At 50.0% G+C, this 27612-nt stretch overlaps 1 protein-coding gene across 3 annotated transcripts in view; it reads left to right on the forward strand.

Moving 5' to 3' along the window:
• Window positions 1-27612, forward strand: part of LOC137348913 (Y+L amino acid transporter 2-like) — a 72616-nt gene that overhangs the window by 35262 nt on the left and 9742 nt on the right. For all 3 annotated transcript variants that reach the window (XM_068014144.1, XM_068014143.1, XM_068014145.1), the window contains 6 exons: window positions 1511-1655; window positions 2621-2744; window positions 6117-6220; window positions 12319-12415; window positions 19974-20123; window positions 24205-24388. In XM_068014144.1, the coding sequence (XP_067870245.1) occupies window positions 1511-1655; window positions 2621-2744; window positions 6117-6220; window positions 12319-12415; window positions 19974-20123; window positions 24205-24388 (804 nt within the window). The remainder of the gene's footprint in view (window positions 1-1510; window positions 1656-2620; window positions 2745-6116; window positions 6221-12318; window positions 12416-19973; window positions 20124-24204; window positions 24389-27612) is intronic.

Raw genomic sequence — 27612 nt, forward strand, 5'->3', positions numbered from 1 at the left:
GACCACTGCTTTTCCTGATTTACATTAATGACCTGGACTTGGGTGGACAGGGCACAATTTCAAAGTGTGAAGATGACACAAAACTTGGAAGTGTTGTGAACTGTGAGGAGGTTAGTGATAGATTGAAGGAGGACAGACAGGCTGGTGGCAGATGAAATTTAACTCAGAAAAGTGTAAGGTGATTCATTTTGGTAGGAAGAACACGGAGTGAAATATAAAATAAAGGGTACAATTCTAAAGGGGGTGCAGGAGCAGAGAGACCTGGGTGTATACGTGCATAAGTCATTGAAGGTGACAGGACAGGTTGAGAGAGCAGTTAATAAAGCACACAGTATCCTGGGCTTTATTAATAGGGACATAGTGTACAAGAGTAAGGAAGTTATGTTGAACTTGTATAAAACACTAGTTCGGCCTCAGCTGGAGAATTGTGTCCAGTTCTGGGCACCACACTTTCGAAAGGATGTGAGGGCATTGGAGAGAGTACAGAAAAGATTCAGGAGAATGGTTCCAGGAATGAGGAATTTTAGATTTTTAGATTTAGAGATACAACACTGAAACAGGCCCTTCGGCCCACCGAGTCTGTGCCGACCATTAACCACCCATTTATACTAATCCTACACTAATTCCGTATTCCTACCACATCCCCATCTGTCCCTATATTTCCCTACCACCTACCTATACTAGGGGCAATTTATAATGGCCAATTTACCTATCAACCTGCAAGTCTTTTGGCTGTGGGAGGAAACCGGAGCACCCGGAGGAAACCCACACAGACACAGGGAGAACTTGCAAACTCCACACAGGCAGTACCCAGAATTGAACCCGGGTCACTGGAGCTGTGAGGCTGCGGTGCTAACCACTGCACCACTGTGCCGCCCCCTATGTTCAGTTATGAAGATAGATTGGAGAAGTTAGGACTATTTTCCTTGGAGAAGAGAAGGCTGAGAGGCGATTTGATGGAGGTATTCAAAATCATGAGGGGTCTGGACAGAGTAAATAGAGAGAAATTGTTCCCACTCGTGAAAGGATCGAGAACGAGAGGGCACAGATTGAAAGTATTTGGTAAGAGAAGCAAAAGTGACATGGGGAAAAACTTTTTCACACAGCGAGTGGTTAAGGTCTGGAATGCACTGCCTGAGAACGTGGTGGAGGCGGATTCAATTGAAACATTCAAAAGGGAATTGGATAATAATCTGAAGAGAGAAGATTTGCAGGGCTACGGGGAGGAGACAGGGGGAGAAAGATTAGGTGAGTTGTTCTTGCTGAGAGCCAGCACAGACACAATGGGACGAATGGCCTCCGTCTGTACTGTAATCATTCTCTGACTCTGACACACCGTTTGCCTCCCCTCCCTCCCCCAGTCCTTTACTATGTCTCTCTAGCAGTGTCTCTCCCTGTCACCATCCCCTACCCACTATACTGCTGCTATTCTCTGAATGGATCCTCCACCCCCATGATCAGTGAGGAGGAGGTGTCTCACTAACCTCAAGTCGTTCATTCCCTATTTCAGGACAGACACAAAACTTTGACAATTCCTTTGCCGGCTCCTCCTGGCATCCGGGTGATGTCGCACTGGCCCTTTACTCAGCCCTCTTCTCCTATTCCGGCTGGGATACCCTCAACTTCGTGACGGAGGAGATCAAAAACCCAACCAGGTGCGTCACATCATGGGAAGGGAGGGGGGGCATAGGGGTCGAAGGGGTCAGGGGTCAGGAGTTCACAACAAATCGGTCAGGAGCACTTGGGAACAGGTTGACCACAGACGGACACCCCACCTCCTGTCAGCAGGTGGATAAAGGGGCGATCCAGACAAAGCTGAGCCTCACACAGATTCAGAGATAGTACAGTGTCGAGGGAGCTTTACTCTGTATCTAACCCCCGTACTGTACCTGTCCTGGGAATGTTTGATGGGGACAGTGTAGAGGGAGCTTTACTCTGTATCTAACCCCCATGCTGTACCTGTCCTGGGAGTGTTTGATGGGGACAGTGTAGAGGGAGCTTTACTCTGTATCTAACCCCCGTACTGTACCTGTCCTGGGAGTGTTTGATGGGGACAGTGTCGAGGGAGCTTTACTCTGTATCTAACCCCCGTACTGTACCTGTCCTGGGAGTGTTTGATGGGACAGTGTCGAGGGAGCTTTACTCTGTATCTAACCCCGTGCTGTCCCTGTCCTGGGAATGTTTGATGGGGACAGTGTAGAGGGAGCTTTACTCTATATCTAACCCCGTACTGTACCTGTCCTGGGAATGTTTGATGGGAACCGTGTAGAGGGAGCTTTACTCTGTATCTAACCCCGTACTGTACCTGTCCTGGGAATGTTTGATGGGGACAGTGTAGAGGGAGCTTTACTCTATATCTAACCCCGTACTGTACCTGTCCTGGGAGTGTTTGATGGGGACAGTGTGGAGGGAGCTTTACTCTGTATCTAACCCCGTTTTGTTTTGATGGGGACAGTGTGGAGGGAGCTTTACTCTGTATCTAACCCCGTTTTGTTTTGATGGGGACAGTGTGGAGGGAGCTTTACTCTGTATCTAACCCTGTTTTGTTTTGATGGGGACAGTGTGGAGGGAGCTTTACTCTGTATCTAATAATTGAATCCTGTGTTGGGTTGGTTTCTAGGAACCTGCCATTGGCCATTGCCATTTCCATGCCTATTGTCACCATCATCTACATCTTGACCAATGTGGCCTACTACACAGTGCTGGATTTCCACGAGGTTCTGGCCAGTGATGCAGTGGCAGTGGTGAGTCTGCATAGGAGGCTTCAATTCCCCCTTCACCGCACCCCTCCCCCTTACCCCAGTCAGCTCGATGATCCAGAAAGCGCACAAGATGGTTAATGGATTTGAAACGCTATCATCGCCCTCTCTGAATTAATCCGTCCTCTTGAAGTATAGCAAATTACATCTCAGTCGGAGGCCATTCAGCCCATTGACTCTGAACTTGCTTTTTCAAAGAACAATCCAGTTCGTCCCTCTGCCCCACTCTTTCCTCATAAGCCTGCAATTTTTCTTTCCCGTTCAAGAATTAATTCAATTGCTGGATCTGGTGCTGAGAAATGAGGTGGGCCAAGTGGACCAAGTGTCCATGGGGGAGCACTTGGGTAAGAGCGATCATCATATAGACTAGTAATACAGAAATCGAAGAAAATAAGGTAGAATGTTTAGATTGGAAGTGGGCTAATTTCAACGCGATGAGATGGGATCTGGCCAGGTTTGAATGGTACCAAAGAGTGGCAGGAAGAGCTGTATCGGAACAATGGGTTTGTTTTAAGGAAGAGATGCTTCAGATACAGGCCAGGAACATTACAACAAGGATGAAAGGTAGGGGAACCAAAAACAGGGCTCCTTGGTTGACGAGGGAGATAGAGATGATGGTGAAACAAACAAACAAGAGGGTGTATGATGCATGTCAGGTGAATTCAGTAAGTGAGAACCAGGCCAGGTCCAATCAGCTGAGAGGGGAGGTGAAGAGGAAAATAAGACTGGCAAAGAGAGAATGTGAAAGTAGAACAGCAGTCGGCATAAAAGGGAACCCAAAGATCTTCTACCGCATGTAAATAGTAAGTGGGTAGTAAGGGGAGGAGTGGGGCCTGTTAGGGACAGAGAGGGTAATATATGCTTAGAGACACATAGCAAGGCTAATATACTTAATGAGTAATAATAAATAAAAACAAAATACTGCAGATGCTGGAAATCTGAAATAAAAACAAGAAATGCTGGAAATACTCAGCAGGTCTGGCAGCATCTGTGGAGAGAGAAGCAGAGTTAACGTTTCAGTTCAGTTCTGAAGAAGGGTCACTGTCCTGAAACATTAACCCTGCTTCTCTATCAATAGATGCTGCCAGATCTGCTGAGTATTTCCAGCATTTCTTGTTTTTATATATTTAATGAGTACTTTGCATCAGTGTTCAATGAGGAAATGGAGGCTGACAAAATATCAATGAAGCAGAGAGAGGCAATGGATAGGGTAAAAATTGAAAGGGGGAGGTACTAAAAAGGCTGGCTATACTTAAGAGTAGAAAAGTCACCTGGTTCGGATGACTTACATTCCAGATTACTGAAGGAAGTGAGATGGAGATAGCAGAAGGGCTTGCCATAATCTTCCAATCTTCCTGGATATGGGGGAGGTGCCAGAGGTTGGAGAGTGACTGCCCTTATTCAAGAAAGGGTGTAAGGACATTCCTCGTAACTACAGGACAGTTAGTTTAACATCAGTGGTGGGTCAGGGAATTGGGTCAGGGAATTGGGTCAGGGTATTGGGTCAGGGTATTGGGTCAGGGTATTGGGTCAGGGAATTGGGTCAGGGTATTGGGTCAGGGTATTGGGTCAGGGTATTGGGTCAGGGAATTGGGTCAGGGTATTGGGTCAGGGTATTGGGTCAGGGTATTGGGTCAGGGTATTGGGTCAGGGAATTGGGTCAGGGTATTGGGTCAGGGTATTGGGTCAGGGTATTGGGTCAGGGTATTGGGTCAGGGAATTGGGTCAGGGTATTGGGTCAGGGTATTGGGTCAGGGTATTGGGTCAGGGAATTGGGTCAGGGAATTGGGTCAGGGAATTGGGTCAGGGAATTGGGTCAGGGAATTGGGTAAGGGAAAATATCAACAGGCACTTGGAGAGGTTTGAGTTAATTACAGATAACCAGCATGCATTTGTAAAAGGCAGACCATGCTTGACTAATGGAATTGAATTTTTTGATGAAGCAACAGAGAAGGTTGATGAAGGGAATGCGGTGGATGTTGTTTCGATGGATTTTAAGAAAGCGTTTGATAAAGTACCGCATAAAAGGCTGGTTAACAAAATTGAGGCTCATGGAATAGGAGGATCAGTGTCTAATTGGATAAAATATTGGCTGAAGGACAGAAACTTGAAAGCATTGTGAACTGAGAGGAGGATAGTGTCGAACTTCAAAAGGACATAGACAAGTTGGTGAAATGGGCAGACAGGTGGCAGATGAAGTTCAATGCAGAGAAATGTGAGGTGATTCATTTTGGTAGGAAGAACATGGAGAGACAATATAGAATAAAGGGTACAATTCTAACAGGGGTGCAGGAGCAGAGGGACCTGGTGGATATGTGCATAAGTCATTGAAGGTGGCAGAAAGAGCGGTTAATAAAGCACACAGTACCTTGGGCTTTATTAATAGGGACATAGAGTACAAGAGCAAGGAGGTTATGTTGAACTTGTAAAAAAACACCAGTTCGGCCTCAGCTGGAGTATTGTGTCCAGTTCTGGACACCACACTTTCGAAAGGGTGTGAAGGCATTAGAGAGAGTACCGAAAAGATTCACGAGAATGGTTCCAAGGATGAGGAATTTCAGTTATGAAGATAGATTGGAGAAGTTAGGACTGTTTTCCTTGGAGAAGAGAAGGCTGAGAGGTGATTTGATAGAGATATTCAAAATCATGAGGGGTCTGGACAGAGTAGATAGAGAGAATAAAAGCAAAATACTGCAGATGCTGGAAATCTGAAATAAAACCAAGAAATGCTGGAAATTCTCCGCAGGTCTGGCAGCATCTGTGGAGAGAGAAGCAGAGTTAACGTTTCAGCTCAGTGACCCAGTGACGAGGGAGTGGGACTGACTGCATTGATCCGCAGAGAGCTGGCACGGACTCGATGGGCTGAACGGCCTCCTTCTGTGCTGTAAATGACTCTTAATTCCCTTTTAAAAGCTAGCGAGGCAGAGATGTTTAGCAGGGGGAAAGGGGGGGGCAATGCCAGAACTTAGGGTCCAGGCAGCCGAAGACACGGCCGCCAATTGTGGAGCCGTTCAAATCGGGGGAGGGCTCAAGAGGCCAGAATTGGAGGAGCGCAGATACCTCGGAGGTTACATGACTGGTGGAGGAGTGGTGGAGGGGGGAGGGGAGGGGGGGGGGGTGGATGATGACACACAAAGGGAGAGGAGAGGTGATAAAAGGAAGTGAACACGAGGGTGAACATTTTAAAATTGAGTGAGCCCACTCCCCAATGCATCCCCCTGCAATCCCCCAACCCATTCAGCAGTGCGAGAACATCCTGAATGGGACAGGGGTGGGTTTGTCATAGTCTGTATCATCCCAGTTCCCCTCCCAAAATCACCTCCCTTCTCTTCTGTTGTCAATTTCTTTCTTTTTCAGACATTTGCTGACCAGGTCTTTGGAATCTTCAACTGGACTATCATGGTGGCTGTTGCCCTGTCCTGTTTCGGCGGACTTAATGCCTCAATCCTCGCTGCCTCCAGGTTAGTCCGGACCGTATAACTCCCCACTGCCAATCCTTTGACGTCCCAATCGGAGGTCACAACCACTGGGAGTCATTTACGGCACTACAGGAGGCCGTTCAGCCCGTCGAGTCCGTGCCAGCTCTCCGCGGATCAATGCAGTCAGTCCCACTGCCTCGCTCCATTGCTGTCGTCCTGCAAGTTTATTTCCTTCAAGTGCCCATCCAGTTCTCTTCTGAAATCATTGATTGTCGCCCCTTCCAACACCCTCATGGGCAGCGAGTTCCAGGTCATTACCACTCATAGGAACGTCAGAGCAGGAGTAGGCCATTCAGCCCATCATGCCTGCCCCGCCATTCAATACAGTCATGGCTGATCATCCACTTCAATGCCTTTTCCCCACACTATCCTCATATCCCCTTTATGTGTTTGGTGTTTAGAAATCTGTCAATCTCTGCTTTAAACATACTCAATGACTGAGCTTCCACAGCCCACTGGGGTAGAGAATTCCAAAGATTCACAACCCTCTGAGTAAAGAAATTTCGCCTCATCTCTGTCCTTAGTGGCTTCCCCCTCATTTTGAAATTGTGTCCCCTGTTTCTAGACTCCCCAACCAGGGGGAACATCTTACCTGCATCTACCCTGTCTATCTCTTTCGGTAATTTGTAGGTTTCAATGAGATCACCTCTCATTCTTCGAAACTCTAGAGAATACAGGCCCAGTTTCCACAATCTCTCTCCATAAGACAATCCCACCATCCCGGGAACAAGTCTAGTGAATCTTTGTTGCACTCCCTCTACGGCAATAATATTCTTCTTAAGGTAAGGGGACCAAAACTGCACTCACTATTCCAGGTGCAGTCGAACCAAGGTTCTATACAATTGAAGCAAGACTTCCCTCCTCCTGTACTCAAATCCTCTTGCGATGAAGACTAACATACCATTAGCCTTCCTAATTGCTTGTTACACCTGCATGTTAGCTTTCAGTGACTTATTGACAAGGACACCTAGGTCCCTTTGTACATCTACACTTTCTAATCTCTTACCATTTAAGAAATACTCTGCACATCTGTTCCTCCTACCAAAGTGGATAGCCTCACATTTTTCCACATTATATTCCACCTGCCACGTTCTTGCCCACTCATTAAGTCTGTCCAAATCCACTTGCAGCCACTTTGCATCTTCCTCACAACACACATTCCCACCTAGTTTTGTGTCATCCGCCAGCTTGGAAATACTACATTTGGTCCCCCCATCCAAATCATTGATATATATTGTGAATAGCTGGGGCCCCAAGTACTGATCCTTGTAGTACCCCACAAGTCACAACCTGCCAACATGGGAATGACCTGTTTATTCCTACTCTCTGTTTTCTGCCTGTTAATCAATCCTTAATCCATGCCAGTATATCACCTCCTATCCCATGTGCTTTAATTTTGCGAAACAACCTCCTGTGGGGGATTTTATCGAAAGCCTTCTGAAAATCACATCAACATTTCCTCTTATCCATTCTGCTAGTTACAGACTCAAAAAACTCAATCAGGTTTGTCAACCATTATTTCCCCTTAATAAATCCATGTTGACTACACCCAGACTTACCATATGTTATAACTGTCCAGTTATCACATTATGTATAATAGATTCTAGCATTTTCCCTCCTACTGATGTAAGGCTAACAGGTCTGTTGTTCCCATTTTCTCCTTCCCTCACTTCTCAAATAGTGGGATGACATTTGCGACCTTTCAATCTGCAGGAACAGTTCCAGAATCTATAGAATTTTGAAAGATGATCACCAATGCATCCACTATCTCCATAGCTACCTCTTTCAACACTCTGGGATGTAGAATATCAGGTCCCGGGGACTGATCAACCTTCAGCCCCATTAATTTCTCCAATACAACCTTCTTACTAATACTAATTTCCTTCAATTCCTCATTCCCCCTAATCCCTTGGATCTCTAATTCTATGAAATTTCTTGTCTCTTCCTCAGTGAAGACAAACACAAAGTAACATTAACTTCTCTGCCATGTCATTATTCCCCATTATAAATTCTCCAGACTCTGCCTGTAATAAACCCACATTTGTCAAACAGTTCCTTTTTACGTACCTGTAGAAGCTTTTACAATCCGGTTTCATATTTTTTGCTAGCTTACATTCATATTCTATTCTCCCTTTCTTTATCAGTTTCTTCATCCTCCTTTGGTGTATTCTAAAACCCTCCCAATCCTCAGGGTTACTACCATTCCTGGCAACTTTATAGGACTTTTCTTTTAATCTTATACAATCCTTAACTTCCTTTGTTATCCATGGTTGACTGTTTTTACTTTTGGGGTTTTTGTGCCTTGAAAGAATGGAGAATTATTTTCCCAATCCACCTCAGCCAATTTGCCCCTCATACCTTCATAATTTCCTTTGTTCAAATTTAACACCCTGGCTTCGTGAAAAGGTTCTTCCTCACATTTCCCCTGCACCTCTTGCCCAAAATCTTAAATCTGTGTCCCCCAGTCCTTGTATCATTAGTTAACGGGAACAGTTTTTCCTTGTCTAACCTGTCACAATCTTGTACAGCTCTGTCAAATCTCCCCTCAATCTCCTTTACTGCAGGGAGAACAACCCCAGCTTTTCCAACCTCACCTTGTAACTAAAATCCCTCATCCCTGGAACCATTCTGGTAAATCTCCTCTACACCCTCTCAAGGACCCTCACATCCTTCCTAAAGTGTGGTGAACAGAACTGGACGCAATACTCCAAAATAGCCAATGCAACTCCTTTCTTCTAAAAGGGAGGGAGACAGAAAGCAGGAAACTACAGGCTAGTTAGCTTAATATCTGTCACAGGGAAACTGTTAGAAGCTATAATTAAAGATGTTATAGCAGGGCACTTAGAAAAATTCGAGGTAAATCAGGCCGCGTCAACAGGGTTTTGTGAAAGGGAAGTCATGTTTAACCAATTTATTGGAGTTCTTTGAAGAAGTAACATGTGCTGTGGATAAAGGGGAACCGGTAGATGTATTGTACTTAGATTTCCAGAAGGCATTTGATAAAGTGTCACAACAAAGGTTATTGCAGAAAATAAAAGTTCATGGTGTAGGGGGTAACATATTGGCATGGATAGAAGATTGGCTGGCTAACAGGAAACAGAGAGTAGGCATAAATGGGTCATTTTCTGGTTGGCAAGATATAACCAATTGTGTGCCACAGGGACCTGTGCTGGGGTCTCATCTTTTTACAATTTATACAAATGACTTGGATGAAGGGACCAAAGGTAAGGTTGCTAAATTTGCTGATGACACAAAGACAGAACCATAGAAAAATTACAGCACAGAAGGAGGCCATTCAGCCCATCGTGTCCCTGCCGGCTGACAAAACTAGCCGCCCTAGGCAGGAAAGTAAGTTGTGAAGAGGACATAAGGGGGCTACAAAGGGATATAGATAGGTTAAGTGAGTGAGCAAAGACCTGGAAAATGGAGTATAATGTGGGAAAGTGGGAAATTGTCCACTTTGGCAGGAAGAATAATAAAGAAACACATTTTCTAAAAGGTGAGAGATTGCAGAGCTCTGCGATGCAGAGGGATCTGGGTGTCCTAGTGCATGAATCGCAAAAGGTTAGTATGCAGGTACAGCAAGTAATTAGGAAAGCTAATAGAATGTTATCGTCTATTGTGAGGAGAATTGAAGGATAAAGTAGGGAGGTCATGCTTCAGCTATACAGGGCATTGGTGAGACCACATCTGGAGTACTGTGTACAGTACTGGTCTCCTTATTTAAGGAAGGATGTAAATGCACTGGAGGCAGTTCAGAGAAGGTTTACTAGACTAATACCTGGAACGGGCGGGTTGTCTTACGAGGAAAGTTTGGACAGACTAGGCTTCTATCCGCTGGAATTTAGAAGAGTGGGAGGCCACTTGATTGAAACATATAAGATCCTGAGGGATCTTGACAGGGTGCATGTGGAAAGGATGTTTCCCCTTGTGGGAGAATCTCAAACTAGGGGTAACTATTTAAAAATAAGGAGAGACCCATTTCAGACAGAGATGAGGGGAATTTTTTTCTCTGAGGGTTGTGAGTCTTTGGAATTCTCTTCCTCAAAAGGCAGTGAAAGCAGAGTCTTTGAATATTTTTAAGGCAGAGGTAGATAGATTCTTGATAAACAAGGGGGTGAAAGGTTATCAGGGGTAGGCAGGAATGTGGAGTTGAGGTTACAATCAGATAAGCCATGATCTTATTGAATGGTGGAGATGGCTCGAGGGGCCGAGTGGCCTTCTCCTGCTCCTAATTTGTATGTTCGTATGTATGTATCTTTGCATCTATGTTCGTATGGCCCAACCAGAGCTTTATAAAGGTTCAGAATAACTTCCCTGCTTTTATATTCAATGCCTCTATTTATGAAGCCCAAGAACCCATCTGCTTTACGAACCACTCTCTCAATATGTCCTGCCACATCCAAAGATCGATGCACCATCACCCCGACGTCCCTCTGTCCCTCCACATTCTTTAGAACTGTGTCATGAAGTGTATAATGCCTCTCCCGATTCCTTCTGCCAAAATGCATCACCTCACACCTGTCTATTAAATTCCGTCTGCCACTTGTCTGTAGCGAGATTTAGTTTTCCAGATGGAGAAATCGGAAAAGGTTGGTGCAGTAAATAATCAGACGGCTTTCTCCCTGATCGCAAGACAGGTGGAAAAGAAAGTGTTGCAAATTACACAACGGTAAAATTCTGGTCAGGAACATTGGGAACAGGAGGAGGCCATTCAGCCCCTCGCGTCTAGTATGATCATTAGGAACAGGAGGAGGCCATTCAGCCCCTCGAGTCTAGTATGATCATGAGGAACAGGAGGCTATTCAGCCCCTCGCATCTAGTATGATCATTAGGAACAGGAGGCTATTCAGCCCCTCGCCTCTAGTAGGATCATTAGAAGCAGGAGGAGGCCATTCAGCCCCTCGCGTCTAGTATGATCATTAGGAACAGGAGGAGGCCATTCAGCCCCTCGAGTCTAGTATGATCATTAGGAACAGGAGACTATTCAGCCCCTCGCATCTAGTATGATCATTAGGAACAGGAGGCCATTCAGCCCCTCGAGTCTAGTATGATCATTAGGAATAGGAGACTATTCAGCCCCTCGCATCTAGTATGATCATTAGGAACAGGAGGCTATTCAGCCCCTCGCATCGAGTATGATCATTAGGAACAGGAGGCCATTCAGCCCCTCGAGTCTAGTATGATCATTAGGAACAGGAGGCCATTCAGCCCCTCGAGTCTCGTATGATCATTAGGAACAGGAGGCCATTCAGCCCCTCGAGTCTAGTATGATCATTAGGAACAGGAGGCCATTCAGCCCCTCGAGTCTAGTAGGATCATTAGGAACAGGAGGCCATTCAGCCCCTCGAGTCTTGTATGATCATTAGGAACAGGAGACTATTCGGCCCCTCGAGTCTAGTATGATCATTAGGAACAGGAGGAGGCCATTCAGCCCCTCGTGTCTAGTAGGATCATTAAAAACAGGGGAGGCCATTCAGCCCCATGAGTCTAGTATGATCATTAAAAACAGGGGAGGCCATTCAGCCCCTCGAGTCTCGTAGGATCATTAAGAACAGGGGAGGCCATTCAGCCCCTCGAGTCTAGTAGTACCATTAGGAACAGGAGGCCATTTAGCCCCTCAAGACTAGTATGATCATTAAGAAGAGGAGGCCTGTCAGCCCCTCGAGTCTAGTAGGATCATTAGGAACAGGAGGCTATTCAGCCCCTCGAGTCTAGTGTGATCATGAAGAAGAGGAGGCCTGTCAGCCCTTCGAGTCTAGTAGGATCATTAGGAACAGGAGGCCATTCAGCCCCACGAGTCTAGTATGATCATTAGGAACAGGGGAGGCCAGCCAGCTTGTTGCCCTAGTTGTGGAGATCAAGGTCACCCATGACCATGATCCTTGGAATTGATATATTATTGAGGAAAGATGGAATTGAATTGCTATAGTGACCCCCAGGGTGTAATATTAGAGTTCTGCTAATTTCAGTCAATGGTGGGATAAAGGTTGAAGCCTTGACCTGGATGGTCCTGAGCAGCCCCCACTCCAGCCCAGTCCCACCACTGGAATGACTATGTTTCTGCCTCTGACCCACAGGCTCTTTTTCGTGGGGTCACGGGAAGGTCATCTGCCAGACACGCTCAGCATGATCCACGTGGAGCGGTTCACACCAGTGCCTGCTCTCCTCTTCAACGTGAGTAACTTGTCACAGAGACTGACTGTGGGGTTATCAGTTTCCCCTTCCTCACCTTCCACCTCCCCCCACCTCCCCCTCTTCATCCTCCTCCTCCTACAAGACAGAGTGCGGCCAAAGCAGACAGGGAACATCTTTCATAGTGCAGGGAGCGGTCAAAGGTCAGCGGCAGGAGCTGTCCTGATCAACAGGAGGGACACACACACTGCCAACACTCCCATGGCCAAATATCTCCATCTCAATCACCGACTTCTCTGAAATGTTTCAGTGAGAATGGGGCTGCAAATTATCTAACCCCGTGCTTTACCTGTCCTGGGAGTGTTTGATGGGGACAGTATAGAGGGAGCTTTACTCTGTATATAACCCCGTTTTTTTTTTTCTTTTTTTTTCCCACAAGGTGACCTTTATACCCCAGGCCCCTTTTATATTTTTCACATCGAGGGGGCCTTTATCCCTCAGGCCCCCTTTATGTACATATTTACAGTTTTAAAATAACTTTATTAAAACAGATAAATAAACAAAAAACTCAAATTAAAATGCCATTCTCGGCGTCGACGATGCACTCCAGTCCCTGCGGTGCCCACCGGTCGCGGAAGGCCTCAAGCGTACCGACTGACACCGCATGCTCCTTTTCCAGGGACACCCGGGCGCGAACGTGACCGCGGAAGAGGGGCAGGCAATCGGGGAGGACGGACCCCCCGACGGCCCGCAACCTGGACCTGTGAATTGCCACCTTGGCCAGGCCCAGGAGCAGACCGACGAGGAGATCCTCCTCCCGGCCCAAGCCCCTCCGCACCGGGTGCCCAAAGATCAGGAGCGTGGGACTGAAGTGCAGCCAGAATTTGAGGAGCAGCCCCTTCAGATACTCAAATAGGGGCTGCAACCTCGCACACTCCGTATAAATGTGGAACACGGACTCGTCCAGGCCGCAGAAAGTACAGCTGGCCTGGGAGTCCGTGAACCTACTTAAAAGCCTATTGCACGGGACTGCTCTGTGCAGCACCCTCCACCCCAGGTCCCCGATGTAAAGGGGGAAGACTCCCGCGTAGAGAGACCTCCATCGGGGTTTCCCCTCGCCGCCAGTTGGCAACGCGGACCGCCAGGGCGTGTCCGGCCGGCTGACGAGGGCGAGGAAGTGGAAAGTGTGCAGGAGCAGCCCGTACAGGAAACCCCTCCGCGCCGATTGGAATGGCACGGAGGGCATTCCCGAGAGGCGGCTCGGGTTGTGCGGGACCGGCTCCCGAGGAGGGTTTCGGGGCCTGGGTCCGATGAGCAGTTCCGGCCCAGCGGGGGTCAGCTCGGCCGGGATCGCTCCGCACTCCCGAGCCCCCTCGCCACCCGCAGTGAGGGGCGTCCCGGGGGTTTCGGCTACTCCTCCGCCCGCCGGACCGTCCCCGGAGTCGGCCGCCCGGACAGCCGAGGCACTCTCCTCCGCCGGCGGGGGAGCGCCCTGACTGGAGGCGACCATGTTCCAGACTCGGAAAAGATCCCGGTAAAAGACAGGCAACTCCCTCAGAGAGGCGCGGCTAACGGACTCCACCGGGAGCTGCGTGTCGTCTTGAAGGCAGTGACACTGGCGGAAAAAATACGTCGCCAGCGCACACCATCTGGGAGGACGCTCGACGTACAGGTATCTCTGCAGGGTCCGAAGGCGGAGAGTCGCAGCCTGGGTGCGGACGCACACCAGCGACTGACCGCCCTCCTCGATTGGGAGACTCAGGACCGCGGCAGAGACCCAGTGTTTCCTCTTGCCCCAGAAGAAATCGACGAGTTTCTTCTGGATCTTGGTGGCAAATACAGGGGGCGGGGCCAAAGTGACCAACCGGTACCACAGCATGGAGGCCACCAGTTGGTTTATGACCAACGCTCGGCCCCTGTAGGAAAGCACTCGGAGCAGTCCTGTCCAGCGCCCCAGCCGAGCGGTGACTTTCGCCTCCAACTCCTGCCAGTTTGCCGGCCAGGCTTCCTCAGCGGGGCTAAGGTGGACTCCCAGATAGAGGAGGTGCGTGGTGCTCCACGCAAAAGGTGTCATCTCCTCCGGCAGGGAGTCCACCCGCCACTGACCAACCAGGAGTCCGGAACATTTCTCCCAATTGATCCTCGCGGAGGACGCGGCAGAAAAGGTCTGCTGGCAGTCGCGCATCCTCCGCAAGTCAACGGGATCTGTGATTGCGAGGAGCACGTCGTCGGCGTAAGCCGAGAGGACGACCCGCATGGCCGGCTCGCGCAGAGCCAATCCCGTCAACCTCCGGCGAAGCAGGCACAGGAAGGGCTCCACGCAGATGGTATACAATTGGCCGGACATGGGGCATCCCTGACGCACTCCTCTCCCAAATCGAAGGGGCGCCGTCAAGGACCCGTTAACTTTGACTAGACACTCTGCGGCGGCGTATAAAAGTCGGACCCGGGCCACGAAATGCGGCCCGAGTCCGAAAGCGCGCAGAGTCCCGAAAAGGTAATCGTGATCCACCCTGTCGAACGCCTTCTCCTGATCGAGGGAGAGAAAGGCGACCGACTGACCAGTCCTCTGGGAAAGATGGATCAGGTCCCGGACCAGGTGGATGTTGTCCTGGATGGACCGGCCCGGGACCGTGTAGGACTGGTCGGGGTGGATCATGTGGGCCAGCACGGAGCCCAGGCGGGTAGACATAGCCCGGGCAAAGATCTTATAATCCGTGCTGAGGAGGGAGACCGGACGCCAGTTTTTAAGCAGGCGGAGATCGCCCCTCTTCGGCAGCAGGACGATGACCGCCCTGCGCCACGAGAGGGGATCTCCCCGGTCGCCAGGCTTTCCCCCAGGACCCGCGCGTAATCGTCCCCCAGGACGTCCCAGAACGCCCTGAGGAACTCCACGGTCAACCCATCCAGCCCTGGGGATTTGCCCCTCGAGAGCTGGTGGAGGGCGCCAGTCAGCTCCGCCAACGTGAGCGGAGCCTCCAATCCTTCGGCGCCCTCCGGGCTGACCTGCGGCAGGTCCTCCCACAAAATTCTGCGCGCATCCTCGCTGGACGGATCCGGAGAGAACAACGCACTGTAATACGTCCGGACCAGGAGGCCCATTCCCTCCGGATCCGTGATGGAGGATCCGTCGTCGGCCAGCAGCTCGACGAGCTGCTTACGGACCCCCCGCCATTTTTCCAGCGAGTAGAAGAAGGGTGAGGCGCGGTCCAAATCTTCCAGGATCTGGATCCGCGACCTCACGTACGCGCCTCGGGACCCTATGAGCTGCAGGTTCCTCAGCGCGCCCTTCTTCTCTTTGTACGCCTGCCACAGGGCCGGGTCCGCGACGGCATGACCGAGGCGGGACTCCAAGTCGAGCACCTCCCTCTCAAGGCGCCCGATCTCGGCTTCCCGCCTCTTGGTCGACCCCTTCGCGTACTCCTGACAGAAGACGCGGATGTGAGTCTTGCCCACATCCCACCATAGCCTCAAGGAGGGGAAGCCCCCCTGCTTCCTTCTCCAGTCGGCCCAGAATCGACAGAACGAGTCCCGAAATCGCACGTCCTCCAGCAGCCGGTTGTTAAAGTGCCAGTACGCGGACCCCGCCCGCGTGCGGAGCGGAGTGAACTCCGCCCACACCAGGCGGTGGTCCGAGCACGGCACCAGCCGCATGGAGGCCGCCGAAACGCGGGAGACGTACGCCTGCGAAATGTAGAGGCGGTCGATTCGCGACCCCCCTCCTCCAGACCTCCACGTGAAGGCGCTGGAGTCGGGATGGAGATTCCGCCAGACGTCCACCAAGTTAAGGGAGCTGATCAGTCCCCTCAACTTCTCCACCGACGCTTGGCCGCGCTGGGGACCGGAGCGATCCCCCACCTCGAGGGTGCAGTTAAAATCCCCCCCGAGGATGATGCACTCGCCGCTATCGATGGAGCTCAAGAGAGCGGACACTTCTTCAAAGAAGCGCGCTTGCAACGCGCCGGGCCTGGGCGCGTACACGTTCACAAAGTGGAGCGGCACGCTACCCAGGCGAACGGCGAGGTGGAGCAAGCGGCCCGGCACTAGCTCCTTGACCCCCAAGATCTCCGGCTGAAAAGTCGGGGCCAACAAGATAGCCACCCCACTAGAAATAGGGGTGAGGTGACTCATGTAGACCCCACCCTGCCACTCCAGGAGCCAGGTGGCTTCGTCTCCCGGAACGGTGTGGGTTTCCTGCAGAAAGCTCACCGCGTATCTCCCTTCCCTAAGGACTGAGAGATTGTGAAATCTGCGGTGAGCCCCTCTGCTGCCGTTGATGTTGAGGCTGGCTATGGTTATCTTCATGTCAAAGGTACTTAAAACCCGTCACCAACAGCTCACTGTGAGGAGGGAGTGGAAGTGCACCTGGCCCTCCACTCCCCCAGCAACCCATTGAGGAACACATTAAAACGGCGCCTCTCAACCAGTTTCACGTCCGCGCGCTTGCCCGCTATCTTAAGGGCGGCACGGACGGACTGGATGATCAGCGCCAGATTCGACCAACGGTCGAGGGCCAGCTGAACTTTATTGCGGCAACCCCTGCAAGCCGCGAGGAAATCCCGGAGTTCCGCCGTGGGGATGAGAGGAGATTCGGTGGGAGGCACGAGGGACTCCACCACCTCACTGGCGATGGAATCAAGATCATCCTCCGTGCCCCGCACCGAATCCCCATCCTCCTCCGGGTCGTCACCGCCAGCGGCCGACACATCCACCACACACTGTGGGGCGGACGTCCCGGCCGCACCAGCTGGTCCCGCCTCCGTCACGATCCCACCCCCAGGATCGATGGCGGAGGAGTCCTCTCTGGGTTCTATTGTGAAACTGGAGCCTGTAGGCACCAGCGGTTCAGGACCCCCCTCCACCTCCATCCCCAGGCCAATGACTGGTCCAGGGGAGACAGAAGTTCCGGACTCCGGGAAACCAGCCGGAGCCGAGACTGGAGGCGGCGAGAGGAGGCCATCTCCCGCTCCGCCAGCACCCACAGGCCCAGCAGATGGGGCAGCATTCTCAGTTATAACTGGGTCGGGTGTCTCCTGGTTGGTGGTGGACTCCGGCTGGGAGGCCCGACCCTCTGGGGCCTCGCCCTCCCCTTCATTCAGGGCACCCGACCCAGTAGCAGTGGCGGAATGGACGGTTTCCCCAGGCTCCCCCACCACAAGCAGGGCCCCACTTACTCCTTCAGGAGGGGCCTCATGTACCGGGGCCATCCCCTCCCCTCCATCCTGAGGAATAGGGAGCACCTGCCCGGACTTTGCAGCCTTGGTGGTGGCGGTAGGGGGCACCTGAGGACCAGAAACAGGAGGCAGCTCCCCTCCAACAGATGGGCCCTGCACCTCAGGGCCCTGTGTTATTTCTGTGGAGGGGTGCCTTCTCCTCTTTTTCGCACTTGGGCGCGGAGACTCAGAGACCTCCATGTCATCAGAGGCCTCTGCCTCCGCACCCTTTTTTCCTTTTTTAGTCACCCTGGGCCTGAGCCCAGCCCTGGGACAGGTGGATTCCATGGGAATGGGCTTTGGGCTGAGCTCAGGCTCAGGTTGAGTCAAAGTGTCCAGGGGACGCGCCTCACGATGTTTCTTTTTTCCCCGCGTCTTCCATCCGCTCGGACGGACGCTCCCCTCCCCGCCAGAGGCTGTGAAAACCACAGCCTCCGGAACCGACTGAGCGGTGTCTGTTGGATGTGCGGGGGGAGTGGGAGGAGGTGCTGTGGAACCACTCTGGGCCGCCGAGGTGGAGCTGGCGGCCGGGAGGTTGGGGCAGTTCTTCCGAACATGCCCCACCCCCTTGCAGACGTGGCACCGCGCCCCGTCCGAGGTCCAAAAGACGCGGTAGGCCGTCCCCTGGAACTCCACATTAAATTGGCCCTCCGTGTCCTCCTCCCGCGCCAGCTGCATAAATAACTGGCGGCGGAAGGAGTAGACATGTTGGAGGCTGTGCTCCCGAAGACCAAGCCGGACTGGGGTGATCCCCGACCTCACCTCCCCCAGATGGTGCAGGTGGGGGAGGAGGAGCTCACTGGGAATGAAGGGTGGGACGTTGGACAACATTATCCGATGCGCAGTGGCCCCCAGAGGGTCCACTGGCAGGAAGGTCCCCCCCACAGTGAGCCCTTTACTCAGGGCCAGGGACACCGCCCGCTCGGTCTTCAAAAAGAACACAGCCTTCCCATACATCTTTGAGGCCGCAACAATGGCCGAGGGGCCGACAACCACGGCCATTGCCTTAACGCAGGCCTCAATAGACATGTTGGGGTGGGGATAGCTCTTCACCCCATGGCTGCATGTCAATAATTTAAAGGGTGACGGGGCCATGTGGGCAGCCACAGAAGCTGCAGCTGCGTAGGTAGTAGAGGGCCCCGCCACCGGTGATGAAGGGCTTGCCATGGGTCCAAGAGCTAAACCCACCCCAAATTGTGGACTTGCACACTAAATAACAGATTCACAGAAAAATTTGAAAAGACAAACAAACAAACAACAGGTTAGTGGAGAGGCTGAGGTAAGAGAGGAGAGGCAAAGGCAGGCTGGAAGGGATGACTTGCTTTCTGGAGGTGGTGCTCACAGTACACTTAAAACAAAGAGTCTTTGAAGTTGGTCTTCCGGTCTTCTTGTTGGGGGAGTCGTCTTCACCTGGGTCAGCTGAAGCTGCCCAGGCACTATCTATCCCCTTCCGTCTGTTTAGCTGGGCAGCTTCAGCTGACCCAGGCTTGGCAATTGGGGTGGGGAGGGAGCTTCCCTGCGTGCTTTTGCAGCAGCACAGATTCCTGCTGAATTGGCAGCCCCACCCCTTGTTGTTCCAGCCACTTGTTCCTCCCCCAACAGTCCAAAGTAAATTACTGGTGTTCAGCACCCACCTCCAGACAAAGCCTTGTTTCCAACAAAAAAAGAATGTCACTTTCTTCTCTTTTAAAGGTGATTGTTGTTGGAGTTTTCCTCTGCTTGTTTGTAGAAGCCTTCCCTTGCTCAGTGTAGCTCCTCTCTCCACCTCTGCAACCTCCAACTGCCACCGGCACTGTCAGCTGCACCTCGTTGATGCACTCAGGCTCCCAAATCAGTGGGCAGCCAATCCCAGTGCTGTACCTGTCCTGGGAGTGTTTGATGGGGAGAGTGTAGAGGGAGCTTTACTCTATCTAACCCCGTGCTTTACCTGTCCTGGGAGTGTTTGATGGGACAGTGTAGAGGGAGCTTTACTCTGTATCTAACCCCGTGCTTTACCTGTCCTGGGAGTGTTTGATGGGACAGTGTAGAGGGAGCTTTACTCTGTATCTAACCCCGTGATGTACCTGTCCTGGGAGTGTTTGATGGGACAGTGTAGAGGGAGCTTTACTCTGTATCTAACCCCGTGCTTTACCTGTCCTGGGAGTGTTTGATGGGACAGTGTAGAGGGAGCTCTCTGTATCTAACCCCGTGCTTTACCTGTCCTGGGAGTGTTTGATGGGACAGTGTAGAGGGAGCTCTCTGTATCTAACCCCGTGATGTACCTGTCCTGGGAGTGTTTGATGGGGATAATGTAAATAGAGCTTTACTTTGTATCTAATCCCATGATGTACCTGTCCTGGGAGTGTTTTGAAGGGATAGAGCTTGATGAGATGACTTCCCATCCACAGGGCATCATGGCCTGTGTCTATCTCTGCGTTGAAGATATCTTTCAGCTCATCAACTACTACAGCTTCAGCTACTGGCTGTTCGTGGGGCTGTCAATCGCAGGCCAGCTGTATCTCCGTTGGAAACAACCCAACCGCCCCAGACCACTGAAGGTACGTTGGCAGATTCTGGCAGTTCGAGCTACCTCTGAACACTTCATGATCTATCAACTGAGAAGATCATTCCAAATATGAGAGACCTGGAGGTGAAACAGCTCATTGCTTTTATTCCGATCAATGCAATTTGCAAATCTATATACTCGCCAATAGGAAGTCCATTGGGTGTACAATCTAGAATTATAGGAACATAGGAACAGGAGGAGGCCATTCAGCCCTTCGGACTTGTTCTGCCATTCAATGCGATCATGGCTGATCTGTGATCTAACTCCATATACCCGACTTTGCCCCATATCCCTTAATCCCTTTAGATTAAAAGTATCGATCAATCTCAGATTTAAGATTAACAATTGGCCCAGCATCAATTGCTGTTTGTGGATGAGAGTTCCAAACTTCCAGTATCCTTTGCATGTGGAAGTGTTTCCTAATTTCCCTCATGAGAAGTCTGTCTCTAATTTTTAAGCTATATCCGATACTCCCCAAGCAGTGAAATTGGATAATAAAAACAGGAAATGCATGAAACACTCAGCAGATCAGGGAAATCTACGGAGAGAGTACTAGGGTTAACGTTTCAGTCCAATGTCCTTTTGTCAGAACTGAACATAATACCCTGACCGGGAATTGATCCTGGACTGCGACGGCGAGAACACTGAATCCTCACCACCAGGGCCCATACAGCACAGAAGGAGGCCATTTGGCCCATCATGCTTGTGCTGGCTCTTGGAAAGAGCTATCCAATTCCACCATCATAATTTTTTTCCCCATCAAGTATATCTCCAATTCCCTTTTGAAAGTTCCTATTGACTAGTGGGGTACCGCAGGGATCAGTACTTGGGCCCCAGCTCTTCACCAAATATAATATTCCCACGTTTGTGAATGACACAAAACTAGGTGGGAATGTGTGTTGTGAGGAAGATGCAAAGTGGCCTCAAGGGGATTTGGACAGACTTAGTGAGTGGGCAAGAACGTGGCAGATGGAATATAATGTGGAAAAATGTGAGGTTATCCACTTTGGTAGGAGGAACAGATGTGCAGAGTATTTCTTAAATGGTGAGAGATTAGAAAGTGTAGATGTACAAAGGGACCTGGGTGTCCTTGTCAATAAGTCACTGAAAGCTAACATGCAGGTGTAACAAGCAATCAGGAAGGCTAATGGTATGTTAGCCTTTATCGCAAGAGGATTTGAGTACAGGAGTAGTGAAGTCTTGCTTCAATTGTATAGAACCTTGGTTAGACCGCACCTGGAGTACAAGGATATTATTGCCACAGAGAGAGTACAACAAAGATTCTCCAGACTTGTTCCCTGGGAGGCAGGACTGTCCTATGAAGAGAGATTGGGGAAATACAGAGCCTGTATTCTCTAGAGTTTCGAAGAATGAGGGGTGATCTCATTGAAACCTACAAAATACCTAAAGGGATAGACAGGGTAGATGCAGCTAAGATGTTTCCCCTGGTTGGGGAGTCTAGAACCAGGGGAAACAATTTAAAAATAAGGGGGAAGTCACTTAGGACAGAGATGTGGAGAAATTTATTTACACAGAGGGTTGTGAATCTTTGGAATTCTCTACCCCAGAGGGCTGTGGAAGCTCAGTCATTGAGTATGTTTAAAATAGAGATTGACAGATTTCTAAATACCAATGACATGAAGGGATAGTGTGGGAAAAAGGCATTGAAGTGGATGTTCAGCCATGATCATATTGAATAGCGGAGCAGGCTCGATGGGCTGAACGGCCTAGTCCTGTTCCTGTGTTCCTCCACCCTTTCAGGCAGCACGTTCCAGATCACAATAATTTGCTGCATCGAAAGAAAATTCCCCTTATCTCCCGTGTGGTTCTTTTGCCAATCATCATAAATATGTTTACAGACCCGATCTCCTGTGGAAACACTTTCTCCTTAGTTACTTTATCCAAACCCCTCGTAATTTTGAGCCAATGGATTCCCACTGATCTGTGGACGATAAGACAACTTACCTGGTTATAAACATCACACTCTAACAGCTGAAACATAGGCAGGTTGGCTGCAAACTAGTTGGAATTCATACACAAACCCTGCGGTGCTTCTGAAACTGTGTTAGTCTCTTGCTTCCCTGAAAAGGTGGGTATATGGAGTCTGATCACAGATCAGCCATGCTCCCACTGAATGGCCTCCTCCTATTCCTATGATTCTGGATTGTGCTCCCCCGTGGACATCCTACTGGTAAGTATATAGATGTGCAACTTGCTTGTTCTTTGTGTTGTTCAGAATAAGAACAATGATCCCGTGGGTTAGCCTCTGTCACCCCTTGTCATCCTACAAAGCTATTAATACTGACATCTGTATTGTGATGCTAAGGAAAACTGTATCAGCCTATCAGCTCCGACAGCCCCGCCCACCCTCTAGCCTTTAATGCTGTGAGCCTGGATTGGCTGCAGCCAGTGGCCAATGGCAGGCTGCCGTGGGTCCCACCGTCACTGGAGACCTGAGAGAAGGCCGCAGAGCTGAAGTTTTAAACGTTAGACGTAGTTTCAATCCCATACCTCCCCACACCACATCCCCACACCCCACCCCCCAACCCCGGGCAGGGGTACATTTGGCCACATCAAGTCCGCAATCGAATGCCGCTGGGGATGATCGACTACAGAAAGCTTCAGAATAAAACGCACCAACCAGGTTTCTTTAAGGAATAACCAAATTATCAGTTTATTATAACCAGTCTTAACCAGTAATGAAGTATACACAGACACACAGATTGAAATATTAATGTTCTCTTTTTACCTTAGTCCCCTTACACAGACACGCACATACACACACACAACGGTTAACCAGAGATTTTGCTTTTAGAGCTTTATTACAGACAAAAAACACTTGGGCTGAATACCTGCTCATTCTTGAAGAAAGTGGCATACAGTCTGGCCTCCAAGTACATGTAGATGGGTCACTGGGATCTTTTAGAACAGTTCTTTTCAGGCGGCATTGAGAATTAATTTAGCAGGCTTTTCTTCAAAGACAGGAGACGAGATGAGTTGACATAGTAGACTTCGCAGGGTCTTTTAGAGAGGTGCTGGAAAACTGAACTGGGTTGTGGTCTTCTCTCCTTCCTTGGGAAGTCTCCTCTCTCGTTGAAAGTTCTCTCCCTTTTTATAGAGTTCAACCCCAACTCAAAACAATTCAAAAGCAAAACTGACCACAGGAAGTCAATCTTGACCTGTCACTTCTTCGTAAACAACTTCTCCAGATGTCCAAAGTTCTCTGTTGTTTATTGAGCTGGACGTCAGGTGGTTTCCTGGAAAGGTTTGTTTTCCTCACAAGACCTCTCAGTGACCCTTTTAAAAAACATTTCCAGGGACTGCTTTTTCAAAGTCAAGCGGCCTTTACATGACCCTCTTTGAAAACTCCAAAGCTTAACATTTCTTCAATCTTTCAAAAATGAATCCTCAAAAAATATATTTGACAAAATACAGAGGCACTTTCACAAGTTGTGGACGAGGGGTGCTTTTGGAGAGGTAGTTTTGAAGGAGGCTGCTGGATGAAGGAGAGGGGGAGGCGGGGGTTGGTGTGAGATGTCCCGAAGGGGATAAGCTTCAAGATCCACTCCAGAGACTCGAGCCCCATAGTCCCAGGCTGACATACACCAATGCCAGTCCTGAGGGGGCGCTGCACTTTTGGAATTGACATCTTTGGGGAAGAGACGTTAACCCAGGCCCCCAACTGCACTCTCAGATGGGATGTAAAAGATCCCAGGGCTGCCATTGGAAGAAGAACAGGACAATTCATCCCAGTTTCCTACGTCCAATATTTATCGCACAACTGACATCACGAAAGAAAAAAACACAATATCAGGTCATTGCTGTTTGCGGGATCTTGCTGAGCACAAATAAGCTCCCGCCTTCGCCTACAACAGTGACTAGACCAACAAAAAAGGGCACCTCATTGGCTGTGCAGTGCTTTGAGATGCCAGGGGGTCATGTCAGACTTCCTTTCTCGAATGTGTGGATGTAGATTTTATAAAACATAACTGTGGCTATTCAGCTTGGTAGACCCACACTTACAGTCCCTAATGTTCCATGTTTTTATTTTCTTTCTTTGCTTCCTCCCACAGCTCAGCCTTTTTTTCCCCATTGTGTTCTGCCTCTGTACCATCTTCCTGGTGGCAGTGCCCCTCTACAGCGACACCATCAACTCTCTGATTGGGGTGGGCATTGCCCTGTCCGGAGTGCCCGTCTACTTCCTGGGAGTTCACCTGCCCGAACACAAGAGGCCGCAGTGTCTACGCACACTGTTAGGTAATAACAACTAGCATATACACATTTCAGAGCATTGTGTACAGTTCCGGTCTCTACATCACACTTGGAGCACTGTGTACAGTTCCGGTCTCTACATCACACTTGGAACACTGTGTACAGTTCCAGTCTCTACATCACACTTGGAGCACTGTGTACAGTTCCAGTCTCTACATCACACTTGGAGCACTGTGTACAGTTCCAGTCTCTACATCACACTTGGAGCACTGTGTACAGTTCCAGTCTCTACATCACACTTGGAGCACTGTGTACAGTTCCATTCTCCACATCACACTTGGAGCACTGTGTACAGTTCCGGTCTCTACATCACACTTGGAACACTGTGTACAGTTCCAGTCTCTACATCACACTTGGAGCACTGTGTACAGTTCCAGTCTCTACATCACACTTGGAGCACTGTGTACAGTTCCAGTCTCTACATCACACTTGGAGCACTGTGTACAGTTCCAGTCTCTACATCACACTTGGAGCACTGTGTACAGTTCCAGTCTCTACATCACACTTGGAGCACTGTGTACAGTTCCAGTCTCTACATCACACTCGGAGCACTGTGTACAGTTCCGGTCTCTACATCACACTTGGAGCACTGTGTACAGTTCCAGTCTCTACATCACACTTGGAGCATTGTGTACAGTTCCAGTCTCTACATCACACTTGGAGCATTGTGTACAGTTCCATTCTCCATATCACACTTGGTGCACTGTGTACAGTTCCAGTCTCTACATCACACTTGGAGCACTGTGTACAGTTCCAGTCTCTACATCACACTCGGAGCACTGTGCACAGTTCCAGTCTCCATATCACACTTGGAGCATTGTGTACAGTTCCGGTCTCTACATCACACTTGGAGCACTGTGTACAGTTCTGGTCTCTACATCACACTTGGAGCACTGTGTACAGTTCCGGTCTCCACATCACACTCGGAGCACTGTGTACAGTTCCGGTCTCTACATCACACTTGGAGCACTGTGTACAGTTCCGGTCTCCACATCACACTCGGAGCACTGTGTACAGTTCCTGTCTCCATATCACACTTGGAGCACTGTGTACAGTTCCGGTCTCCACATCACACTCGGAGCACTGTGTACAGTTCCAGTCTCCACATCACACTCGGAACACTGTGTACAGTTCCAGTCTCCATATCACACTTGGAGCACTGTGTACAGTTCCATTCTCCACATCACACTTGGAGCACTGTGTACAGTTCCGGTCTCCATACCACACTTGGAGCACTGTGTACAGTTCCGGTCTCCATATCACACTCGGAGCACTGTATACAGTTCCGGTCTCCATACCACACTTGGAGCACTGTGTACAGTTCCGGTCTCCATACCACACTTGGAGCACTGTGTACAGTTCCGGTCTCCATACCACACTTGGAGCACTGTGTACAGTTCCGGTCTCCATATCACACTCGGAGCACTGTGGACAGTTCCAGTCTCCATATCACACTGGGAGCACTGTGTACAGTTCCAGTCTCCACATCACACTCGGAGCACTGTGCACAATTCCAGTCTCCATATCACACTGGGAGCACTGTGTACAGTTCCAGTCTCCACATCACACTCGGAGCACTGTGTACAATTCCAGTCTCCATATCACACTGGGAGCACTGTGTACAGTTCCAGTCTCCACATCACACTCGGAGCACTGTGTACAGTTCCAGTCTCCATATCACACTGGGAGCACTGTGTACAGTTCCAGTCTCCACATCACACTCGGAGCACTGTGTACAATTCCAGTCTCCACATCACACTCGGAGCACTGTGTACAGTTCCAGTCTCCATATCACACTGGGAACACTGTGTACAGTTCCGGTCTCCATACCACACTTGGAGCACTGTGTACAGTTCCGGTCTCCATATCACACTCGGAGCACTGTGTACAGTTCCGGTCTCCATACCACACTTGGAGCACTGTGTACAGTTCCGGTCTCCATACCACACTTGGAACACTGTGTACAGTTCCGGTCTCCATATCACATTCGGAGCACTGTGTACAGTTCCAGTCTCCATATCACACTGGGAGCACTGTGTACAGTTCCAGTCTCCACATCACACTCGGAGCACTGTGTACAATTCCAGTCTCCATATCACACTGGGAGCACTGTGTACAGTTCCAGTCTCCACATCACACTCGGAGCACTGTGTACAATTCCAGTCTCCATATCACACTGGGAGCACTGTGTACAGTTCCAGTCTCCACATCACACTCGGAGCACTGTGTACAGTTCCAGTCTCCATATCACACTGGGAGCACTGTGTACAGTTCCAGTCTCCACATCACACTCGGAGCACTGTGTACAATTCCAGTCTCCATATCACACTGGGAGCACTGTGTACAGTTCCAGTCTCCACATCACACTCGGAGCACTGTGCACAGTTCCAGTCTCCATATCACACTGGGAGCACTGTGTACAGTTCCATTCTCCACATCACACTCTGAGCACTGTGTACAGTTCCGGTCGCCATATCACACTTGGAGCACTGTGTACAGTTCCTGTCTCCATATCACACTCGGAGCACTGTGTACAGTTCCGGTCTCCATACCACACTTGGAGCACTGTGTACAGTTCCAGTCTCCATATCACACTTGGAGCACTGTGTACAGTTCCGGTCTCCATATCACACTCGGAGCACTGTGTACAGTTCCAGTCTCCATATCACACTGGGAGCACTGTGTACAGTTCCAGTCTCCACATCACACTCGGAGCACTGTGTACAATTCCAGTCTCCATATCACACTCAGAGCACTGTGTACAGTTCCAGTCTCCATACCACACTCGGAGCACTGTGTACAGTTCCAGTCTCCAATTCGCACTCGGAGCACTGTGTACAGTTCCAGTCTCCATACCACACTTGGAGCACTGTGTCCAGTTCCAGTCTCCATACCACACTCGGAGCACTGTGTACAGTTCCAGTCTCCATACCACACTCGGAGCACTGTGTACAGTTCCAGTCTCCATACCACACTCGGAGCACTGTGTACAGTTCCAGTCTCCATACCACACTCGGAGCACTGTGTACAGTTCCATTCTCCAATTCACACTTGGAGCACTGTGTACAGTTCCAGTCTCCATATCACACTCGGAGCACTGTGTACAGTTCCTGTCTCCATATCACACTTGGAGCACCATGTTCAGTTCCGGTCTCCATATCACACTCGGAGCACTGTGTACAGTTCCAGTCTCCACATCACACTCGGAG

This window comes from Heterodontus francisci, chromosome 34 (genome assembly GCF_036365525.1).
Source record: "Heterodontus francisci isolate sHetFra1 chromosome 34, sHetFra1.hap1, whole genome shotgun sequence".
NCBI classification, from domain to species: domain Eukaryota; kingdom Metazoa; phylum Chordata; class Chondrichthyes; order Heterodontiformes; family Heterodontidae; genus Heterodontus; species Heterodontus francisci.